The sequence below is a fragment of the Orbicella franksi genome, chromosome 8, assembly GCF_964199315.1.
Source record: "Orbicella franksi chromosome 8, jaOrbFran1.1, whole genome shotgun sequence".
Taxonomy (NCBI): domain Eukaryota; kingdom Metazoa; phylum Cnidaria; class Anthozoa; order Scleractinia; family Merulinidae; genus Orbicella; species Orbicella franksi.
In genome coordinates this window covers 25,708,492-25,730,367 of record NC_138152.1, presented here as the reverse complement: position 1 = coordinate 25,730,367, position 21,876 = coordinate 25,708,492, and the positions used below count along the sequence as shown (strand labels likewise).

The following is a 21,876-nucleotide window of genomic DNA, read 5'->3' as shown; positions in this document are numbered from 1 at the left end:
ACTTGCTCACGTCAGTCACCCGAAATGTTTTAACCAATGGCAAGCAAGTAACTCTGTCTTTTGTGAACCAATGATATCAAAACCCTAATTTATGGAATCGATCAAGAATATAGTGTGTCGAACACTTTTTAGACATGAGATTACAATTAAAGGCGTTAAAAATTTATCACATGGCAGTTCATGTTGATTACGTTCCTTTTTGGACGTGCATAAAATTTGGCTATTACATGTAAAACATTTTATAACAAATGATATCTTACACGCATTTCGTATTGAGGAACTGTAAAACAATTGCTCACGACATCTATATTGCAACGTACATAACTCACACATAACGTCTAATCCTACTTAAAAATCGCCTTAATCAAGCACCATTTTACAGTGTTATGTATGGACCTTGGTTTTGAACAATGAATAAAACTCATTACACCAGTTTTTATTATCCAGGGATTCCTTCCCAAATTTCATTCAACTCTGAAATCTTAAACTGTTTTGGTGTTACCTTTAGTTGAGCTCTGAAAAATTCATCAATCAACGTTACTTTCTTAACAGGACAGTTCTGACCCAGACAGGTCCAACTCATTTGTTTACCGTTATGAATGGGCTTGTTTTCGCTCGTCTTGTCCAGTGAAAGGGAATTTTGTGTTTCCTTTTAAAGCCGCAAAACTTTACCACTAACGACTAATCAATCAAAGCCAGGAATTTACGAGACCGCAGTCACTATCAGAGCAGCGGCTGCTGCGAGTAAACCATTTGTGGTTGCGCGGGAAAACTCGAGTAGCCCGCCACGCTAGGTTGCGCTAGAGACTGGGCATAGTAATCATGCGGTGCACTCTGGGACGGATACCCGGGTGGTGCCGCAGGAATCCCCTGTTGGTAAGGAAGTTGCTGTTGCTGCTGGTAGGACATTGGTGGTTGTTGAACTTGCTGTTGGCTTGGGAACGTTTGTTGGACGTTGCTTGGAGGCTGCATCGAGGCCTGGGGTGGAGCATGCGCTTGGCTGAGCTGAGTCGGTTGGTAAGGCGCTGAAGTCACGTGGTTGGACATGTGACTTGCGTAAGGCTGCACAGGCCCTTGGCTCGAGTATGCCGTGCCCTACGAATCGTGCAAGAAACAAACATTACTTGGAAAAAGCGCCGACAGCATGAAGAATTAAGATTTCCTCTAAACACTCACCATAACAGATGACCCCAGAACGGCACCCGGCTCGCTCATATACTGAAGTGACGTTGGAGGGGAGACCTGGGGATAACCTGCAGGATGTGGGGCATAGAGCTGTGTCGCCTGGAAAAGAGTAACGGGACGAGTTAGTGTAAACGCAGGGCAACGTCCATGTGAATAACTTCCCAGGGCTTCTACACATGTAGAGAGCGAATCGAACCGTAATCGGGGTAAAAATATCGGCCTTTCCACAAACCTTGCAACGATGGTTTTTAGAATTTTGTTACCATAAGAAAAAGCATATCCAACATTGAATATCCGATAGAGTTTCTTAGGGACGTTCCATGCATCTTACTTGAGGGTATTGCTGTGCTGTTGATCCAGGCAGCTGATACATGCCCATGGAGGCCTGGGGATTAGCGCCATATCCATAAGGCAGCGTAGGAACTGGTAATGGCTCTTTCATCAGCCTGTAATACAAAAAGAAAAACCTGCTTTACTAACCTGTTTTTGATCTTTTTTCTTTTTTTACGTACAAGAGAGACAAACAGAAAGAGAGAGTTGCATTTTTAAGCTTTCACTTTAGACAGATTCAGTACACTTCTGTCAGCCATTCCTTAACTCCACAGCAAAAAGTCCACTTGACATCTTGCGATCAAATTTTTGAGCTCAAGTGCCAGGGGTCATTTTAAAGTGGAATGATAGCACCCCACATTTTTGCGCGAGAAGTAAGTTTAAATCATAAGGGAGGCAATGAAAGAAAAAAAACTATCAAGAGATTACCTCTGGTATAAACTCAACGCTTGTAGATATTGTTCGTTCATTGATGATAATTCCTGGCGTTTTCTACAAAAAGGGAAAAAAGATGATGTATTACTCATAACCGATCATATGCTAAGGATGGAAGGAAATTTTACTCCGAAATCAGCAGTCCATAGAAAGCCTGAAGGGAGGAGAAAACGTAGAAAGTCAAAGACAACTTGGAGGAGGACGTTCAAGGCTATATATATATATATATATATTTTTTTTTTTTTTTTTTTTTTTTTTTTCAGGCTTTATTTTCGTGACTGCTCAAGTTGATTTGTACAATATTCCGTAGGAAAAACGGTGGCGGCTGTACATTTTACCACAATCCCATGCAAACTTTGCACAGCCCATAAAGTACAAGGAAAGCCATACTTAAATGCAACACTTGTCCCCGAACTGACGACATTGTGTATGCTTGGTTTGAACTGTTTGGAACTTTTCTGTAAGAATTATGGGTAAATGAACAATTCGCCATCTATTTTTCCTACGGTTTGTAACTTATTAAAAATTTAACTGCTAGCTAGATAAATTCTCATACATGGGGTTTAACACAAATGTAAGGATAGCTTTCATCAAAACAACACGATCAGTAAAAGCGGGTTTTGTTAGTTGTAAAAAAAGAAAAGAAATAAAGAGGTTTGGTTCACCTTTCACTTTCTTCAATCTTGCCCTTGACAAGAGGCTCCATTCTGTAGCATTCATCTGTGATGTATAGGAGAGCTTAGTCAATTAACACAACAACTCTTCAATTTATTAACTATAGAACATCCCGTGCCCGTAATTTAACAACATGGTTGCCACACATAAAAATCAAATTTCCCTGACCAGCTAAATACAAATGTCAGATCTAGTAGCGGCTTCTTGTCTCAACTTACAGCCGTCCCCTCCGCCCATTCATGTAAGACTCGTAAGTTTTCAACGAATTCCTCTTTATTCGTAGCAGGGAGAAGCTGAAGCTCGATGATCCGAAATGAAATCTTAGCCTGCTCTTCATCTCAACCCTGCTCAAGTGCAGAGTGGCACAATTTTCATTACAACAAAACGAACCTTCCATATCTTGAATTGTTTCCTCTTGTTCGTCTTCGCCTTCGATATTGGCTCCCTTTAACATGTTTGTACACAAGTCTATCTTTTCCTAAATGCAAATAAAACGTTATGGTATTAACAACAGTAAAGTAAAGTTAAAGTCTATATACGAGCCAAGTCGCCCATCAGGCCGGCGCTTATCCCGGTTTCAGTAACGTGAAGCGACTTATGACTGTTTCTATGAGAACCTGAAGCCAATCCAACATGAAATCTTAGCCTGTTCTTCGTCTCAACCCTGCGATGCTAGTCCATCGCAGGGTTAAACCAAGTCCCATTTAATTTGGGAATTGAGGGGAAAAGAGAAACTTAACAAATTTGCAATTTTGCCCTGAAAACGTCGGAGCCATGTTACAATATTGATATATGGAACGTGGCCTATTAAGCCTTCCCTGAACGGAGATTGAAGGGGGGAGGGGGTAGGGAGGAGGCGAAAGGGGGAAGAGGGGGGAAGGGTGGGGAGAAGGGTGGGTGGGAGGAGAGGCAGGGGTTCCATTGCTCTCTATTTCTTCCTTGGCCTCAGCTCTCACTATCTTCATTTTAAAGTTTCTTTACAACCTTTCCACCTGCATAACCTGCTACGCTCTTTAAAAATATTTCTTTTCAAAGTAAAACGTTAGAAAACCGCATTGAAGTCATGTTATCAATTGTTTTACTACGCTTATTGACGTATTGATTTACGAAAATTGTTTCAATGCCTCTGAAAAGCCCCATTGAGTAAGTTGTCAGTTAAGATATTTATTCATCACTTTATAGCTCTAATCTCACCTCACTGATTTCTGTTTTCACTGGTACTGTTGACTCTAGATAACAAAGAAAGAAAATCAAAGTGACGAAATTCGAAGCTACACCGAGAGGGAACATTTTACAACTCATTAGCCTACTAAGCGGGCTAACAACTGTTTAAAAACAACTAAATATCTGTTGAAGAACAATGTAGGAAAGTGCCAACAGCGGTGTACCACGGAAAAATTCACCGCGTGACGAGTGAGTTCTATGGTACATATCATGTATTCAACGTGGAACGAACGAGTCTGGCAATGAATTTCATTTGAATCAAATAGCTTTACGTGACTTATCTACTCAAGGACCAAGTTTGTCTCTAAAAAGCCATTTGAAATGTAGCCGCATCCAATGGCGATTTCACGCTTAATAACACGCCTTTATGGCCAGTCAGCGAGCGAGATTTTCTTGAATAGGCCATTTCTTACTTGCCCGTGTGAAAACGAGTCTCCGTGCGAAGCTATTCATATGACAGTGCTTAAGGTTACTTCCCACCTTCGCAGGTGCCCTTCGGGAAAAAAATCGTGCGCACGCCAGTTTCAATAAAACCCAAACAAACTATATATCATAAGAAACCTTAATAAATGTACTTTACGAAAAAAATACAATTTCAGCAATGTTTTCTTTTAGGAAATGTCAGGAGGCGGTAAGGCCTGAAACGACCGAGGCTTCTTCTATTGAATTTATCGGGTATCGGATTCCGCAGTGCGAGCAAAATGGCTGCACAGTCTTATTCACAAGGCATCAATCAACGAAAGTGTGTCGGGCTTTTTCGATATTCTGATTAGTTGTCTAGATATCCACTTCTAAAGTTGGAGTAACTAAAAATATGCGAGACTCGTTGCGTAAATGGACGCCACGGGAAAAATGTGTTAAATATCAAAATTTCCCGACACACTTTGGTTTGTCATTATCTCTGGAATGTTCTGGCAAAATTTCAAGAAAATCCGTCAAATCTGCATACCCTATAAATTCGCTCAAAGTGGATATATTCCTCCAAAAATCAAATGCGAGATTTTAGCTTGTAAAGGTTCGTAAACAACTTGCGCCACGCCCGGAGATTATCACGCCTAATAAAACCGCAAACCAATGGAACAACAGGACCTCCTAGTGCCTATGACAATAGATCAAGATTTCCCGGGAAAAGCATCGCATTGCAACATGTTTTTTTTATCTCGCTCAGTGGAGTTCAATTTAGGACGGCGACGTAATATAATGGGCAAAGACGCCAAAGGCAAAGGCAAAGGCAAAACCCGCGTTAAAAAGGTTAAAGGCGGAAAATGTGCCGCTGAAAACCAAGACGTTAATGAATCGACGGACAGCTTAAGAAATACCCTTATTGCTGAAATGAGTTCCCTTGGGTAGGTTTCATTTTCTTTATCACTTCCGCCAGATTCCAACGAAGAATCTTGTTCGCAGCCTGCACTGACGTTAACTTTGATTTTTAAGCTACGTGCTCCAAGGATATTCGAACGCTCCGGATCTTCTGCAGACGCCGAGATTGTCGAAGGCGTTTGGCCAAACCAAGGGCCTTTGTCGCTTTCAGCAAGGTTTTTTTTTCTTTCCTTGATAATATGGAGGTTTTTCTTTCTTCTTTGAGCCGGGTTTTTTCGTTTTCTTTACCCAAGGCCTTTTTTCTGCTTTTGATTTTTCCATAGGAGTTAGCGTAAAGAGCTTCCACGTGGGAATTTTTGTCAAGTGCGTGATGTAAATAAAAATATGCAAATGACATGAAATACGAGCGATGAGCGTTTGCCGCGAAAATTTCCCCAGGGTTCTCGCCCGTTGACGAGATTGTGACACCTTCCTAGTTTATTAACTTTATTTGAAAATACGTTTTTTCTAAATAACTCGGCCGCTTTTTGAGATTTTTAATGTTTCTCTTTTGGAAACACTAGATAAAATGACGAACTTAAATTTTGTCAAATAAAAGAAAAAACGATTTTTTTTGCCTCTGAAGGTGGGAAGTAACCTTAACCCGAACTATTCAATTCCACCTAGGGCTTTAATTCGTTTTTAAAATTTGTTTTCTTTTTTTTTATTAATGAAATTCCCAAATTATCGAAAATCATTTGCGATTATAAAAGGTCCGTAAATAAAACACAGTACCTTCAGATGTCGGGGCCTGGTGCCTAGGTTCGTCAGCCCAGCGTACCTTCTTCTTTTCCACCTTCGACGCTGATGACAACAGCAAAAATATAAAACATATCGATTACAACTTGTAGAAGACAGGCTTTCAATTCACTGCAAACTTAGTAAGACTACCACTTCTGAGAAGCTGTTTCATATAGTTGGGCTCACGTTTTAGAGTGGGTCATTCAAACAGCTTGTTTTCATGCCATTTCTCGTTTCCAAAGTGGCCAGATGTTCATTTTTTCGGCACAATAGTAAAAGGGACTTTGAGAGTAAAGAAACTTGTAGTTTCAGTCTAAGTTTGAGTTTAACTTTAATTTTTTTTTTCTTTTCGTACATATAGTTACATGTACAAAATTTGCTTGTCACCGTAACTAGTTCCAGAACTAATCGAGGCGGGGGCAAGAGTTTATATTAAAAAGGAAAGAAAGAAAGAAAAAGGTAATGATCACTTACAAGAATACAACACAGCGTTGCACAAGAATACAACACAGAGACCCTGCATGGCCAGAATCTGGGTAGTTTTATATAGGGTAGATTTAACATAATATAAACTTACGACTTTCGGGCTCAGACAAATCCGACGTCACAAAGTTAGAAGGAAATAGTCCTACGCCACGAGCTGTTTCACCCTTCCACCAGTTCACATCACTGGAAAAAAAAAAAGACGGTCACATAGTGTCATATAAGTTTATGAGCAGGAAAACATTTGACCATCTTTCTTTATCGTTAGGTCGTGTTTTATATTAATAACATTGATATTATGAGTAATAACGAAGAGGCAAGATTTGCTGTTACTCCGAGTTTCGTGCTTACGCACTCATCAGACAGTATTTAATGATAAGCATTCCTATCAACTAGATATATATACACGGTATTAAACAATAGGCTAATTGCTGGACTAGTTGCATTACAATAAGTGATAGTTATACTGGAAAACAATAGGTGTGAAGACAGAAATTACGGGGACGAGTATAAACTGCGTGGGTGCAGTACAATATAAAGAAAGTGTCAAGCGTTCTTCAAGTAGAATTTGTTCTCGTGCCGGCATTTAGAAATAAGTTCTGATCTTTTGTTTAGTAGATTGTCGTTGCTATGTTTGATAATCATTAGTTTTTCTGTGAGGCAGAGGTCGCATCGTTTGGAAATGTTGTTGTAGGGTCTTGCACGGCTAATAATTGACCATTTGATGTTGAAGTCTTGTTTTTTGTCGTGTAGTTGCCAGATGTATTTAGAAAGCTCGGTGCTGTTGATGTGTTTTCTGTGCTTAAATGTGGATTTGTGCTGCGAGAATCTCTGTTTGAATGTTCCTTCTGTCAGTCCAATGTAGTTCTTGGTTGTGTTGTTAGTTGTAACTTGTGCGTTGTAGATTACACTGGAAGTCAGGCATTTGTTGTCTAGCGGGCATTGGTCTTTTTTGCGGCAGTTGCATTGCTCTCCGGTGATTGCGTTGGCGTTGTTGTCGGCGTTTGTTATTTTCATGTTGTGTTTGTTGATTACTGTTTTCATGTTGTCCATGCAACTGTAGCTGACTTTGACGTTGTTTTTGTTGAAGAGGCTGTGGTATTTATGTTGGTTCGGAAAGTGCTTAGATATGAGCTTCAGGAATGTTCTACCGATGTTTGTCTTTACGTTTTTACTAAATGGAGGGTTGTACCATATAATGTTTCTTTGTCTGTTGCGTCGGGGGCGTGTTGGTTGATTGTCTTCGTTGTAAATTAGTGTTTCAGAGTATCCGCTGGCTTTCAAAGCAGTTTCGTAGATTGGTTTGGCCTTGTTGAATTCGTGTTCGTTGCATGAGTTGGCGGAAATACGGCGATTGATGGATGCTGGAAGTTGCTTTATTATGTTAGGTGGGTGGTTAGACTTTGTGTTGATGTACTGCGGCTCGTCGTTAGGCTTTCTGTAGGGGCAGTAGGTACCTTTTGTAAGATCGAAGGTGACGTCCAGGTAGTTAACAATTTTCATGTTAGTCTGTATGGTAATGTTAAGTCCATATGTCTTGAAGCGTCTTGTTATGTCCTTCCTTGTACGGTCTGCTTGAGGTCCGGAGATGTTTTTGAAGATGGCAAGTCCGTCGTCTCTGTAAAGCCCGATGTTGTCTATCCCGTATATGTTACACAGGTCGTCGAGAATGAATAAGCCTACGAGCTCGCATACTTCGGCTCCGTCGAAGCTGCCCATAGTAACGTCAAAAGAACTTTTGTTTTTCTTGATCCAGGCGGTGTTACTGTCAAAGAGAAGGGATTTTCTTGAATGCATAATAATATCGATGTCGCGGTCCGTAATGGAAGTGAATTGTTTGGCGAAGTTGATTGCGTCTGTAAGAAGTTTCTCAGTAATGGAAGGGTAGAAGTTCTCAATGTCAAATACGGCGAAGGTATGTTGATCTTTGTGTTGTATAGAGGAGAACCAGTTGATGACGGATGATGAGTTTTTCCATTGGTTAAGGCCAGTCTTCTGTCTCACAGTCGTGTTAATGTTCGCGAGGATTTCTTTACTGATACGTCCAATCTCACTTTTTGCAGGGTTAATGAGTCTACATGTAGGTTTGTTCTGGAAGTTGTCTTTATGGTCTTTGAGTGTTATAAAAGCCTGTCGTTCAGCCATGCGTTCCGCGCGGTCGTCAATGTTCAGATTAGTAGCAATGACTTGAGCTTCTTTGTTAATAGCAGTAATCGTATTAGAATTTGCTTTCTTGTACGTCGATGTGATATTGTCCTTGAGAAGCTTGTCGTGCGAAGCTTTGTCTACTTCGTAGTAGTTGGTTGTTTTGTCAGCAGGTATGAATGTTTTTGTGGAGTTGTTTATTTTCCTAATGTCTTGTTGTAGATGGTCTTGGAAGTCATCTCGTATTTGCCTGAATTCAATGTTCTTGATCATTTCGTACACGTCAGTTTCAAAGTTGTTTAGGTCTTCGTTCTGAGGAGGGCATTTTCTTGATTTAAAACCAAAGTTGTTGTTGTCAATGTTGTCGTCGTCGTTGTTGTGGTCTGTGTTATTTTTATCTTTATTCTGTTCGAAGAAGAAGGCTTTCCAACGCATACGCTTGATTACACTTTCGGTCTTTTCGATGAGTTTCTTGAGGTAGGAGTTTCTTGGTGGGATAGGATATGAATGGATAGGAATACGCGCGCTGTGATTGATTAATTTAGAGGAGGTATTCGCTATTTATTTATTTATTTATTTATTTTTGTTGCCAAAGCGCCCCTGTGCCCCACTGGGGGCTATAAAGAATGATGAGGATGAAAGCGTTTCGTTATTTATCGTCAAGATTTCTCAACGTTGGCGACATGTCTCGAATTGAGTCATTTTGGTTTTGACCTCTACGAAATGGTCTGCCGAACCCGTACGATAGTAGAGATATCTCGTGATCACGGTCTGTACTGTAAGTTCTCCTTTGATTAATGGCCAGCACGCTTCATGCTTTGGTCGTAAATCGAAGGAGGAAAAAAAACCTTGGTCCATAACTTGCAGTGCGGACCTGGAACTCCATTAGTACGAGGTATTTATCATCCAAATGCACTCCGCAGAGTACAAATAACGCCGAACTGAACACAAGTATCTCACAGTATTTGTACTCTTGGAAAGCAGTTTAGCAGGCTGGTTGCAGGGATCGCTTGTGGTCTACGGAACAACAAACCTCCTGGAGCGGATTCCCATAGGAAAAGGACGAGGGTGCCTCGTCGTACCCTGTAGGGGTTAAAAGATCGGGTTTGGTATCTCTTTCGGTGTTTAGCCTTGAAAGGTCCACAGTAGAAGCTTTTGCGGTACCTTTTACGGCATTGAGCGGAACAAAATGACAGGAGAGCACGTGTTGTTTTAGACTTGGTACCTTTTTAATAGGGGTGAAAAAAGTTTCACGCCACGCCCACAAAACAGGATCTTGGCAGAGGCTCTTTTCAAAATTTCCGACGAGCACTCCAGTCCTTTTTATCTGGGATTCCCGCCCCTCCCCCCGCCTCCCCCCCCCCCCCCCCTCGGCAACAAACAGCAGGTGTTTGATAAAAGAAATGTTCAGCAAAACAACATTAGGTTAGGAACCAACCTGTCATCAAGAACAGATAATTTTATCTCTCCAGACTTGAATGTAAGTTCATTGCCTTCAACTGCCTCAAAATCGTACAACGCTCGGACTTTTTTGGCCTCAACCTAACATAATACAAAAAGACATTCAGTTGAAAGCTATATTGTCTTTCTTTAAGGTCGTAGCTTGCTTTTTTGCTTGTACTGATACAGGTTTTTGCATTTCAGTTTCATAAATTTCTGTTGGATTCAAAGAGAACTTATTAATCAAAATCACTCGAACATCAGGTTGTAGTTGCCATGGCAATGGCAAGTGTTACAAAGACAATGTCCCCCAACCCACCACATGCCATTGAAATTTATTCAAATATGATTGATCAAACCAAACAGAATGGAATCCTGTTACATAGATGTCACAGAGGTGATAACTAATAATTTCAATTTTGACTTGTTGAAAGTGGATCAAATAACTGGATATAGCAGGACACCTACCCTTCTTGCCGGAGCTGGTGAGGGCGAACTGAAGCTTGGGTACAAACTAGACACCTTGGGCTACAAATATTGAATGAAACAATCAAACTTCTAGAGTCATGAAAAACAACTGAAGGGACACCAAAAGAATGATCAACAGCTTAGTCACCAAACAAAATCAATTGATCTGGACCCTGTTTCAACAAACAAGAACATGCCTACTCTGTTACAGGTATGTTTTTCAATGTTGTTCCAGAGAAGACTTACATATTAAGTATTTAAATGCTGAACAAAATCAAAGACAGCTGTAAAACTGCACGACGATATTTCAGGGCATTTCAAATTTTTGGTTTATCACTAGAAAGGTCAATATCATGATACATTTTAATAGTTTTTGTTTTTCACTCTCTGAAATTTTAAGCAAAAGCTCCCAATTGTGTACAAAGCATGTCACATATATACCACCGACTTTCAAGAAAACAAAGAGAAAACTCATTGAAAAAGCAATGATTTGAACAACACAGTAAAAACGATGACTACTTACTAGAGGATAAATCAGGATGCTCTACGTTACTACTTTCTGCTTCCTGAAGGGACAACTGAATTGCTGAAGGTGAAAAAGAAAAAAAAAAGACAAATATCTGTATCAGAAAAGGAAGGCAAGAGAATCTTGGGTCAAAACACCCTTGGAAAATCATCAACATACAGACACCTTCCAAACCCCACATACATCTCCCACTAGAACAATGCTGAAATACATGTATGGTCGCATGGTTCAGTGGAGAGAATTCCAATTCAGAATTGCATTTGATGTGAGGAAGGGAAGTAATATATCAAACATAAGAGACAGTGTTTCATCAGGATATCCAAACACCGAGAAGAAAGTTGAAAATATGACGGGGGGGGGGGGGGGGGGGAGTATTTGTATGCTAATTAAGACCAGGTATCCAAACCTCCTTCACAGTTGTGATTTGCTTTGTTTTAACTTGATGAATTATGAGTTTGAGAAGGGTAGCTGAAGGCCCAAGAATTGTTTGCTAAAAAAATGATGCCAAGATATTTGCCAAAAACATTTTGTTGTCGTGATCATGCCTGCTACACACTGTACCATGCTATGGTTGCATATTGGCAAGGGAAGGTCGACGCCCTCATCTCTGACTATTTGTCATGTGACTGCACAAGGTCATGTGAAAACTCAACAAAATGTAAAGTATTCACTCACTGAATGAAGGGTGTAATGTACAAAACAGTTAAAAGCATTGAAGTTGCTTCAAAATCGACTTTTTTTGTAGAGATCCTTTCTCAAGTTTTTGTCAGAATGAGTAAACCTGTGTAGTGTGTGATGTTCAAGTACCTCTTGCTAAATCTTCATCTTCTTGTTGTGCACTAACTGTTGCAGGAGCTGAAGAATGACTTGATGAACTTGGTGAACTTGAACTTGTGTCCTATAAACAGTATAATTACAAACAATGCAATACTATATAAAAATATATACAAAAGTCAATAAAATAAATAAAATAATGAAAAAAAGTGGCATTTTGTTCTCTAAAAACTGTAGTTTTAGTAGTCAAAACTACTCAATAGATTTTGATTATGAAAATTACCAAAACACTTTGCATTTAGTTTCAACCACGGTGCTTCACTATCTGTTTACATTCTCTGTGTATTACATAATTTAATTTCATCTGAATTTCAGACTTTCTCTTCACAAATAGAGTGTAATAAATAGCCTCATTGCTATAATTTATTGCTGCGCAAATTGCACTGCAGGTACAAAGAATCAAAGGTAAGAAATAGAATAGAAGTGTGTAAAATAAGCCAACCTTGGAACTGTCAGGAAAACTAACTCCATCTGCTTTAAGTTCTTTGTAAAGCGATGGTATTAGACTGAAATTGAAAAAGAGGACAAAGTCTTAAAATTAATGCACATCATGAAATTCTATTACTAATCATCTAATGAGAGTCTGAAGGGTGTCTGCTTAGTACAGGTTTCATTGTATTAAGCTTCAAGTAGTAAAATGTTACTGTACATCCACATGTACCTTCCATAATTTATCTGGTACCCATTTAAAACACCCTATAGTAGACATGTACAGTCGAACCTCTCTAATATGGACACGGAAGGGACAGAGCGAAGTGTCCATATTAGAGAGGTGTCCATATTGGAAGTCACTATGATGACGTCACTTTTACATGTAAGTTTCCACAGAAGTATTTTTGATTACACTGTACTGTATTTGCATTTGCAAAATGTAAGTTTTGAAAACTAACATTTTGATATTGTTCTGGTATTGGTATTGCTGAATGACAAAGTGTCAATGTCTGTGTAACCACCGACAGGAAATGGTACATACCGCAACTTATCGACACCTGATCCCTGGAGGGTCCATAACAAAGAGGTTACATTTGTATGAATTTGCTCCATAGGGTCGCGATTTAGTGTCCATTGTCCGTTTTAGAGAGGGTCCGTCTTACAGAGGTTTTTAAAGAGGAAATGTTTGAGAATTTTGTCGGTAAATAGGAAATTGTCCGTATTAGAGAGGTGTCCATATTAGAGAGGTGTCTGTATCCATGGAGAGGTTTGACTGTAATTGTCAACAAAAAATTTAACACACACTGTATACCTCAACTGTGGGTCATCCTTGAAGCTAACAGACCACTCCTTTATCAGGCTTGTCAGTGTTTCGGTTACTTTGGGATGTCCCTAGAAACAAAATGATGAACATGGTACAACTGATCAAAATCCATCCAGAAAAGTGTTCATCACAAACAAAACCATGCTACAAACACAGCACAGTCTCCATTGAAACCACCTTCTGAGCCTTGTTCAATAACATGTACAAGTACAGACTGAGGCCTACACCAGCTTTGGAATGTTCAACCTTAGGTGCCTTTACAGGGACAAGTGATCAATCAAAGTAGTGATATGTATGGCAAAATCTTCTTTTAAAATTTATTCATTATTTGACAATTTGTTACAAAAATCTACAAGTTTTTACTAAAACCTAATGTTTATGACCCATCTATTGGAGACCAAATTATCAACAAACAGAAACTAACTGGTGGGTATTCATTGGGGTCAGAGGAACCCAGTGGCTCCTAGCACAATGCTTGAGTATGCATAAAATTACAGTACTTCAAGCCCATCCTGTGATGAGCAGAATCTAAATTGCATGTTATCTTCAAGCATTTAATTGATAAATAATTTACCCTAAGCTGACAAGCCATGAACAGCCAGGCCAGGCTCAAACTTGTTGCTTTTGATCCAGGGGGGCAATGACCTAGGTACATGTATACCCAAAGTCCCTTGTTTGAAGCCTTTAAAAAGTTATAAATTATAGTTAATTTATATATATTTGTGTGTGAACAGGATCCTGGATGGCTGAGGGAGGTAACCTCTGTTGAGTGCAGCTCACAAAACATGAAGAATATATATACCTGATGTTTTGAAAACCAGGTCCGAACAGCCCAATAACACCTGGTGCCTAATAGAGTCATGTGAGCAGTGCTTACCAAGTTCTACACTCCACACTTCATCTAGTGCAAAAAGGAAATGACACTGGAATCTCTGGGCCACCTGTGGATGAATTCAGGCTCAAATGTCATCATATCAGATAAAAGCTCTTTACAAGCATAACTTAATGACAGCAAACTAAAGTGCCTTGAAATCTCCCCCTCCCCCTGGGGGTCAGGTACCACTCTGCACATATCAGCCTCCTTCACGACAGTAATGGAACCTTCTGCCAAGGCAATAAACCCACTTAGCTTTGGCAAATTCCATGCACTTTAAGGATTGTGTCATGTTGGACAGCTAAGTACATACCCAGCTGAACTCCACTCAGCAGCTGTCAGACTGACTTGAGACTATGGACACAAGTTCAAACCGACCCCACCCCCCTGGATTAAGGGCCAGGGACCCCAAAGAGGTATCCACAATTAGCCACACTCCTGTAGATGTCTCCAGACTTTCCGGTAACGGAGCCCCCCTGGAAAATATTATGCTACGCTAAGCTGAAATTAATACCTGCAGCATCGATTTCAGCACAGCTCGCGGAGTAAAATTAGGTATGCGTTTTTCAAAACTTCAAGGAAAAGTGCAATTGTAATGCTATGTTTTGAGGTCATACATTTTCTGTAAAACTACATGTCCTTTTGCACTCAGATTAAGTCACTGTCTGAGCCCATGTAAGGTTGACCTGCCCGTCGGCTTGGAGAGGTAAGATCGGTACATTACAACAACCCCATTGTGCTTACAAAATTTACCTTTGGCTTCAACTTTATAACAAACCAGTTTGATTTTGACAGTGTTGCATGTTTATGATCTACAGCCCCCACCATCATCTAGAAAAATCAGACTCAAATTGAAATTGAAAACAAGAAAATCCAAAAGACTATTAATCAAGTCAAACTGGCTTGAAAAGTTTACCAACAAAAATAACTTCACAGCACAATTAACAGACCCCTTTTTCAAAACTGCAGGTAGATATACAATGTATCTCTTGTCATGACTGAATGAATGAATAACTTTATTACCAGGTCAAAACTTCTACCTTACTGTAAACAGTAAGCTAAATGTGGACACCTATATGAAAATGATGATTACAAAGTTCCAATCATTAAAAGAAAAGATAAAATCTAAACATGCAAGACATAGTTAACTAATTACAGCCCAAAAAGACTAGATTAATAATAATGATTAAAATTACGGTTTTATTGTTTCTAATGTGCAACACAAGGTTAGTTAGAACACAAAAAACAATTGCTACAGTGTACTAACAATTTTCGCTAACCGGTTCGGTCAAGTTCAGTGTTCTTAGTAGGTCTTAGATAGCTTAATTACATGTGGGCTGTGTTTGCCATGAGTTACTGTGTTGAACCTGGCTATGGTAAAGTAAACAGACTAATGTCTGTGTAAGCCCCAGGGGGAGGGACTCCCTCATTAAAAAGACAGAAATTTTGAAAAGAACCCCTAAGAGGTACCAAGATCCTGTTTCGTGGGCATGGCTTGAAATTATTCTCACCCCTAAGAGGTACATGTACCAATTCTTACATAACACATTATCTTCTGTCACATTTTTTTGGCTCAAATACCCTTAAAGGTACCGCAAAAGTTCCCGCTGTGGACCTTTTGAGGCTTAACACCCTAAGAGGTACCAAAATCGCATTTTTAATCCCTAAAAGGTACAATGAGCACCCACATCATTTTTATCTGGGAGTGCTCACCCCTGGGATGTGCATTGGCCAGGACCACAACACAGCAGCCTGTTTCAGGTCATAGTTCTGTTAATTGCTTAGTGTTAAGCAAAAGAATGGTCTACTTTTCACAAACGTGCTATTCTTTCAATTTCTGCTACTCTCCAGCTGATGTCCATGTATGTACAACTGTAACTCAACACATGAAACAGACAGCTGTTTTGAAACATTATGGACTTGTTAATTAGTTAATGAGAAGATGAAGAAGCAGAATATATTTCCATTATTTTGCAATTTTTTTCTGAACTGTAATATTACAGTACTTACCCTTGAAATTATACTTTTTGCCTCATTGACAAAATCCCTGGAGCACACTTCCAAGTGGAACACTCTATCACAATTATTCACACAAGCAGATAGGAGCTAAATTATCAAAGAGAAAAACACACCACTTTGAGGAAGGTATGCACTAATGAACCTACAGTAAGAAACACACTTGTCTAGCCTTAACTCATCATAATTCAACTGACTTTGTTAATGATAGCAACTTAGGGATTGCAAACAACAGAAACAATTTATTTACAGATGATCATAACCACTCACAAGAAATCTTAAAAGGGAAATCTCCAAGAGAACAGGCCAGCATAACAACTACCGACTCTTTGAAATTTTACATATAATTATCTGTACAAATGTGCCTGGAATACCTAACTTTTATAATTTACAGTACTGCCTGAAAGTATTCACCCATTTCCTGTGTTCTGACCGCAGGGCCTACACGTGTCATTGACGTGGTATTCCCGCACTCAACCTCGTCTTTACCTAGATAAACCCAAGGAGGGTATTCGCCCTGCTGCAGCAACATTTGGACAAGGTATTACCTCGGTAAAGAAGATGGGTCAGGTTTGGATAGCATTTTGTTTTCTGTAAAGCATGCTTGAATGCTCAGTCATGAATCTCCGTATTTTCATCACAAAGAAGCATATTCGTAATATTTGTGGAACCTGCTTCAAGTTCAAACATTTTCTCAGGAGACCAAACCATGAATAAGAGAAACCTTCATCAGCTTTTTTACATCTACCTGTTTAATAACAAACCATGGCCCACAAGGGACACACTGCAAACAAAAAAGAAACCCTGCAAACAGGAAAGAAACACTGCAGACAAAAAGCAAACGATGCAAATAAAAAAAGTACGCTGCAACTAAAAAACGTATCCTGCAAATAACAGAAACATTGCAAACAAAAAATGAACGCTGCAAAAAAACAAAATGTACACTGCAAATAAAAAAGAACACATCATGCATGTGCACTTGGCCAAAGGGACTGGGTATCTCTCGAGTATTTCCCTCCATTTTTCAAAATCTGTGCGATTCTCGTCGATTAAGTAGTATTCGTGATGTTTTGTAGTTTTTGTGGTATCGGGGAAGTTCAAGAGAGTTTCTGAGATAAATGTGCGGCTGAAAAAGATATAGACGAAGTAATAACGCACTATTTTCATCGAGATTATCCTTATGATGTTATTGTGGGTCTTCTCAAGAAACGTGAAGGACTTCAGATGTGTGTGTGAACACTTAAGAGACGGCTGAGATCTCTTGGATTAAAGAGGAAAGGTAATGCCGAGGTAATGGATGATTCTGAAATATAAACTATCATTCGTGAAGAAATGAGAGGTCCTGGAAGTTTATCAGGTTACAGAAGTATTTGGCACCCCTCAGATTGCGACATCATATGCATGTTCCTCGCAAGTTGGTGGCAAAAATAATGAAGGAAATTGATCCTGTTAGGGTAGAAGAGAGATCTCGACAGTTGAAGAGAAGGACGTTCCGCTCAAAAGGAGCCAATGCTTTGTGGCATATAGATGGTATTTGTTTTTCACTTTGTAATCACAGATAAGTAATGAATTGTGTGTGTGTTGGGGAGGGGGGAAGGGGGTAGGTAGCTAGGTAGCTAGGTAGGTAGGTATGGTATGCATGTATGTAACATTGCAGCTATTAAAGGGCCACATACCCTTCTCATTTCAAGATGAGTAAGTTATGACTGGTCTACTAGTAGGAAATAAAATATATGAATATAGATTGTCTAACAGGCCCACCTCGATCGCCGCTTGCACCATCTTGTAGTCTTACACTGGACCTTGGGATCGTGTTCAGTCCCCCAAACTATGGTAAGTCACGTTATTTGCTGTGTCCATTGCTGATTATCAAGGTAAGGCCCTCTTTACACGAAATTATAGCTGAAATTTCAAAAACAACAACAACTGTACATTATGTTCTTACTTAAGATACCAGTATTTATAAACTTATTTACATGTTAAGGCAAAAGATTCCAAAACAATTCAGTTCTTGAAGCGAGTAGCCACTTCAAGCCTACTGAAAATTAGCTATACTGCTTTGTGCCACCCAAAAACAAGTCTACTGAAATTTCATGCAGTTGTGGGACCACAAATTTCAAGTATATCCGTGAAATCCTGCCAAATTCACAAAAACATTCCAAATACCACAAAATTCACTAGAAATCTTACCAAGTACATGTCATTAACAACATATTTGAAACTTGTATTGGCTATTGGGGTTGTTTACTTGCCATAAACTTAGAAATTTATCATGAAACTTCATCACTGCAATGAGTATTTAAACAACATCCCCAAATTACCTGGCATTCTTAGATTACTGTTGCCAAAAACTGGGCTGTGGCCATGATGTACATGTAAATGTTTTGCCATTGGTGCATTGTCTATTGTTGTTAAAATTTATGATGATCTCTGTTGAAAAAAACCTCGTGGTCAAACAAATGGTAAACACATACGCTAGTACAAACGAGTAGCCCAAATTTTCCTGCAAAACTGCCGGTTTTAGAAAGGCAACAATTATAAGTAGTCAGAGTTTCTGTTGTTAAATTGTAGAGGGTAATGCTCATCATCCCCCCCCCCCCCCCCCCCCAGACAAAAAATGGTAAAATTGCCATCTTTTTTTGTTAAAAATGTTCATCAAAGCAATGCAAAACCGATTGGTTTCCAGCAAAATTTTCCCAGAAAATTCCCACAAAATAAGCCGTTTTTTGCCGCTCGTTTCTTAGCAAGATTTGCTCGAAAATTCCCGCAAATTTCCCACAAAATTGGCTGTTTTATCTGCGAATTTGTCTATGAAAAACCCACAAAATTTGACTTTTTCTTCTGTGACCATCAGAGGCCCTGAAAAGGAGTGAAAACAAGCTGCTTTAACAAAGGAGAGCCTCCAAGACTTTTCAGAACAATTTGCTCGGCTCCACTAGCCTTTGTGCCATAAACAATGCTGAGAGTACAAGTAAATAAAGGTTATTTACATGAATTTACTTTATTTTAAGAGAATTCAAACATTTAACAGTCCCTCAGTTGAAGGAATACTCATTTTACTAAAAAAAGAAAATGTTATTCACCATATGCTATCATGATACTGCTAACTTCTCTCTCAATCTTTTTGTTAGTTTTGCCATTATTAATGAAGTAATTTATCCAGAAACTGTTGGAGAAAGCAAACTATAATTAAATTCCATCCTTTCTAGCTAAGAATTAGACAGGACAATGATAACCTTTGTTTATCAATTAATAAACATACATGAAGCAATTGGAAAGAGCCATGCATGTTGCAGGACCAAAATTACTGGCAAGTGACGGAACTGCATAAAGTTGCAGGTAAAAAAAAAAATTTGGACTGTTATGTACTTTAAAGATTAGCCCTTTTCACAGTTAACCTTTCTCCTTTGCATTAAAATATAATCTAGCACGTGTGCAAGGCAATTTTAGGCTGTTTCGTAGTTTCAGACCAAAATTGTCTCGAATCCGCCTTGGATTACATTGTATTGCAAATGAGAAAAACTAACTGTGACAAGGGCTATCTCAAGTCTTTACTTTGTGCTGACAACTGATGATGGAACCTTGATGAATATTAAAGTAACTGTAGGGTCTGTTTTATATGGAGTAAAATACATGTAAGGTTGTCCTTGAGTATCAAAGCTTCTTATTCCCCACCTAGCGCAAGTTGGGATATCACCATTTAACCTCAAGTAAGATATTTTGGTAGGCCATACAATTAGCCACTGTAATTAAGGAGTAATCATGATGATTGAACCTTTAAGTGTGCTAATTAACACAGTGGAGGTGTTATTTGGGTTGTTGCACGGCACTTCTGTTTTCTCTCTAGAGAGAAGCATTGCGTGACGACACCAGTAACCATCGGAAGAAGACTATATCAGTATTCGATGTATGGAAATAATTTATACTAACTAGAATTATGAGAAGAAACTATTCACCTGTAATGTAATAAAACACAACTTAAGGAGGCTTTTCCTCAATCCTGTGCAACTTGTTCCATTATCATGAATCATCCACAAACTGTTGAAAGAAGTAATCTAGTAAATACATTGCTTTCTCAGTTGCTGATGATATTGAAAATCCAAGGAAAAATAAAAAATGAAATTAAAAAAATTTGAAAACATTGCAGTTACAGAGTACCTGCTGAAATTCTTGTAATCTGCAATGGCCTGTTACCTCTATGAGATGCACCTGCAGGGAATCATGGTGCAGTCAAACCCCTATAAGGCTGCCACCTATTAAACGGCCACCCCTAGTAGGCGGCCAGTAATCAGTCCCGATGAGGGCTTTTCTATTGTTTTAACCTCTATTTAGTGGCCAGGAACCTGTTCCTCAAAGGTCCTGAAAAGTTTTTGCACCCGAAAAGCTGTTGCAAAATCTCAAACCATGTGACTACAGAGCTGTTTTATGCACATATTCTTAAGATGAACAGAGGATCCCTTCATAAAAGAAGTTTCAGGCATCTCTGTCGCTAAATACCAATTAACTAAAAATGGCTTTGTAGGCCTGAAAACTTTTCGGGGCTTTTGAGAAACGGGCCCCTGTCCTCGTAAAGCAACCACTATTTATTTTCCCAAGGGTGTCTGTTCACTAGGGGTTTAACTGTAGTTAAATATGATATCCAGTCCCAGATGATGAATACCACTACCATGACACAGGGGCATCTCATAGAGAGAATTAGCCATTCAGAATATAAAACTCCACGAAATAGAACTAAATAATGTTAGTTGCCACGTATGTCGTAAGACAAAATAGAAATACTACAGCAGATTAAAAAAAAAGAAAGAAAAACTGTGTGTGAATAAATTTCTCGGCTTTAAAAATGATTGAAATAATTTTCAAGTTTGAACAAACAGAGGGCAGGGCAATTGACAAACTGAAACTGGCTCATAATTATAGTGGTGTATTTGCTCTCTATAGAAGGAGCAAATGCCAGAGCCTTACATCCGTGGGGTTGGGGGAGGGGGGTTAGGTTGCATGCAATTAATCTGAGTGCACCCTCTACTAAACCACAGAATACCTCTAAAAATTTCAAACCTATAATGCACAATGCCGTTAGTACAGGAAAGAATTGCGAAAAAATAAGAATTTCGAATGTACATGCGCCTAAAATGGCTGTTTCGCAAGGCGTTTATGGTAAAATGTACAGGCGCCATCTTCTTTGACTTTTGTACCAGTAGTTCTACACCAAAACAAGTTTCCCACCCTTGATTATTCAATACGCACAACTGAACAAATAAAAGGTCACATTAATTCAGGCCCAGCACGAGAAAGGAAACAATCCACATGCTACTAAATCAATCTGTGGCGTTTCAGAGAGTTTTGAAGGCTATTCGTTTGCTAACCTTACCTCGAGCTTTCTCTTACAACCAGCATTTCCAGTGGATACAAATTCGAATACACAATACAATCTTGTATTCAAAGCGAAAGGTTCTTCTTAAACTTACGTAGCTTCTGAATTCCTCAAAAATTTCAACTCTACGTGCAACACAAACACTCGAAGTCCTAATCCATAGACCTGTCGAATCGTTAACCTTGCTTGTTTTGCTTGCTTCCACGTGATGAATAAATTAGTCTTCTTCAAAGGTCAGCGAAGAGCATGCGCCTCTTCGGTTGGCGGTTTTCCGGAAAATTACTATTCCATTTGACTTTCAACCAAAATTTCCGGATTTTTTTGCTAAATAGTGAGCACCCTCTACAATTTCCAGAAAAGAAACCAGTGCCCAGTGTAAACTGTTCCAACTTTTGAATGCAAAAGAACAAAAAAAGCACAATAAAACTGCGCCCAGGAATCATGTTTTGTTTTACTTTGGTTTTAAACCCTGACTGATCTGTTGGGATAAAAAAGCAAGTCACGCGAAAAGGTTG

At 39.2% G+C, this 21,876-nt stretch overlaps 1 protein-coding gene across 1 annotated transcript; it reads right to left on the bottom strand.

Moving 5' to 3' along the window:
* Window positions 1–595: 595 nt before the first annotated feature.
* Window positions 596–21,876, bottom strand: LOC145494025 (signal transducing adapter molecule 1-like). The gene is made up of 20 exons (XM_081473492.1): window positions 21,359–21,876; window positions 19,947–20,028; window positions 19,074–19,156; window positions 17,752–17,892; window positions 15,985–16,080; window positions 13,089–13,168; window positions 12,288–12,351; window positions 11,819–11,909; window positions 11,034–11,071; window positions 10,486–10,545; window positions 10,016–10,119; window positions 6,527–6,618; window positions 5,944–6,012; window positions 3,820–3,854; window positions 3,016–3,103; window positions 2,616–2,670; window positions 1,945–2,007; window positions 1,517–1,631; window positions 1,177–1,284; window positions 596–1,095 (listed from the first exon to the last, which is right to left on the bottom strand). Exons 4-20 carry the CDS (start codon window positions 17,770–17,772, stop codon window positions 724–726), a joined length of 1,551 nt encoding a protein of 516 aa, XP_081329618.1. The 5' UTR covers window positions 17,773–17,892; window positions 19,074–19,156; window positions 19,947–20,028; window positions 21,359–21,876; the 3' UTR covers window positions 596–723.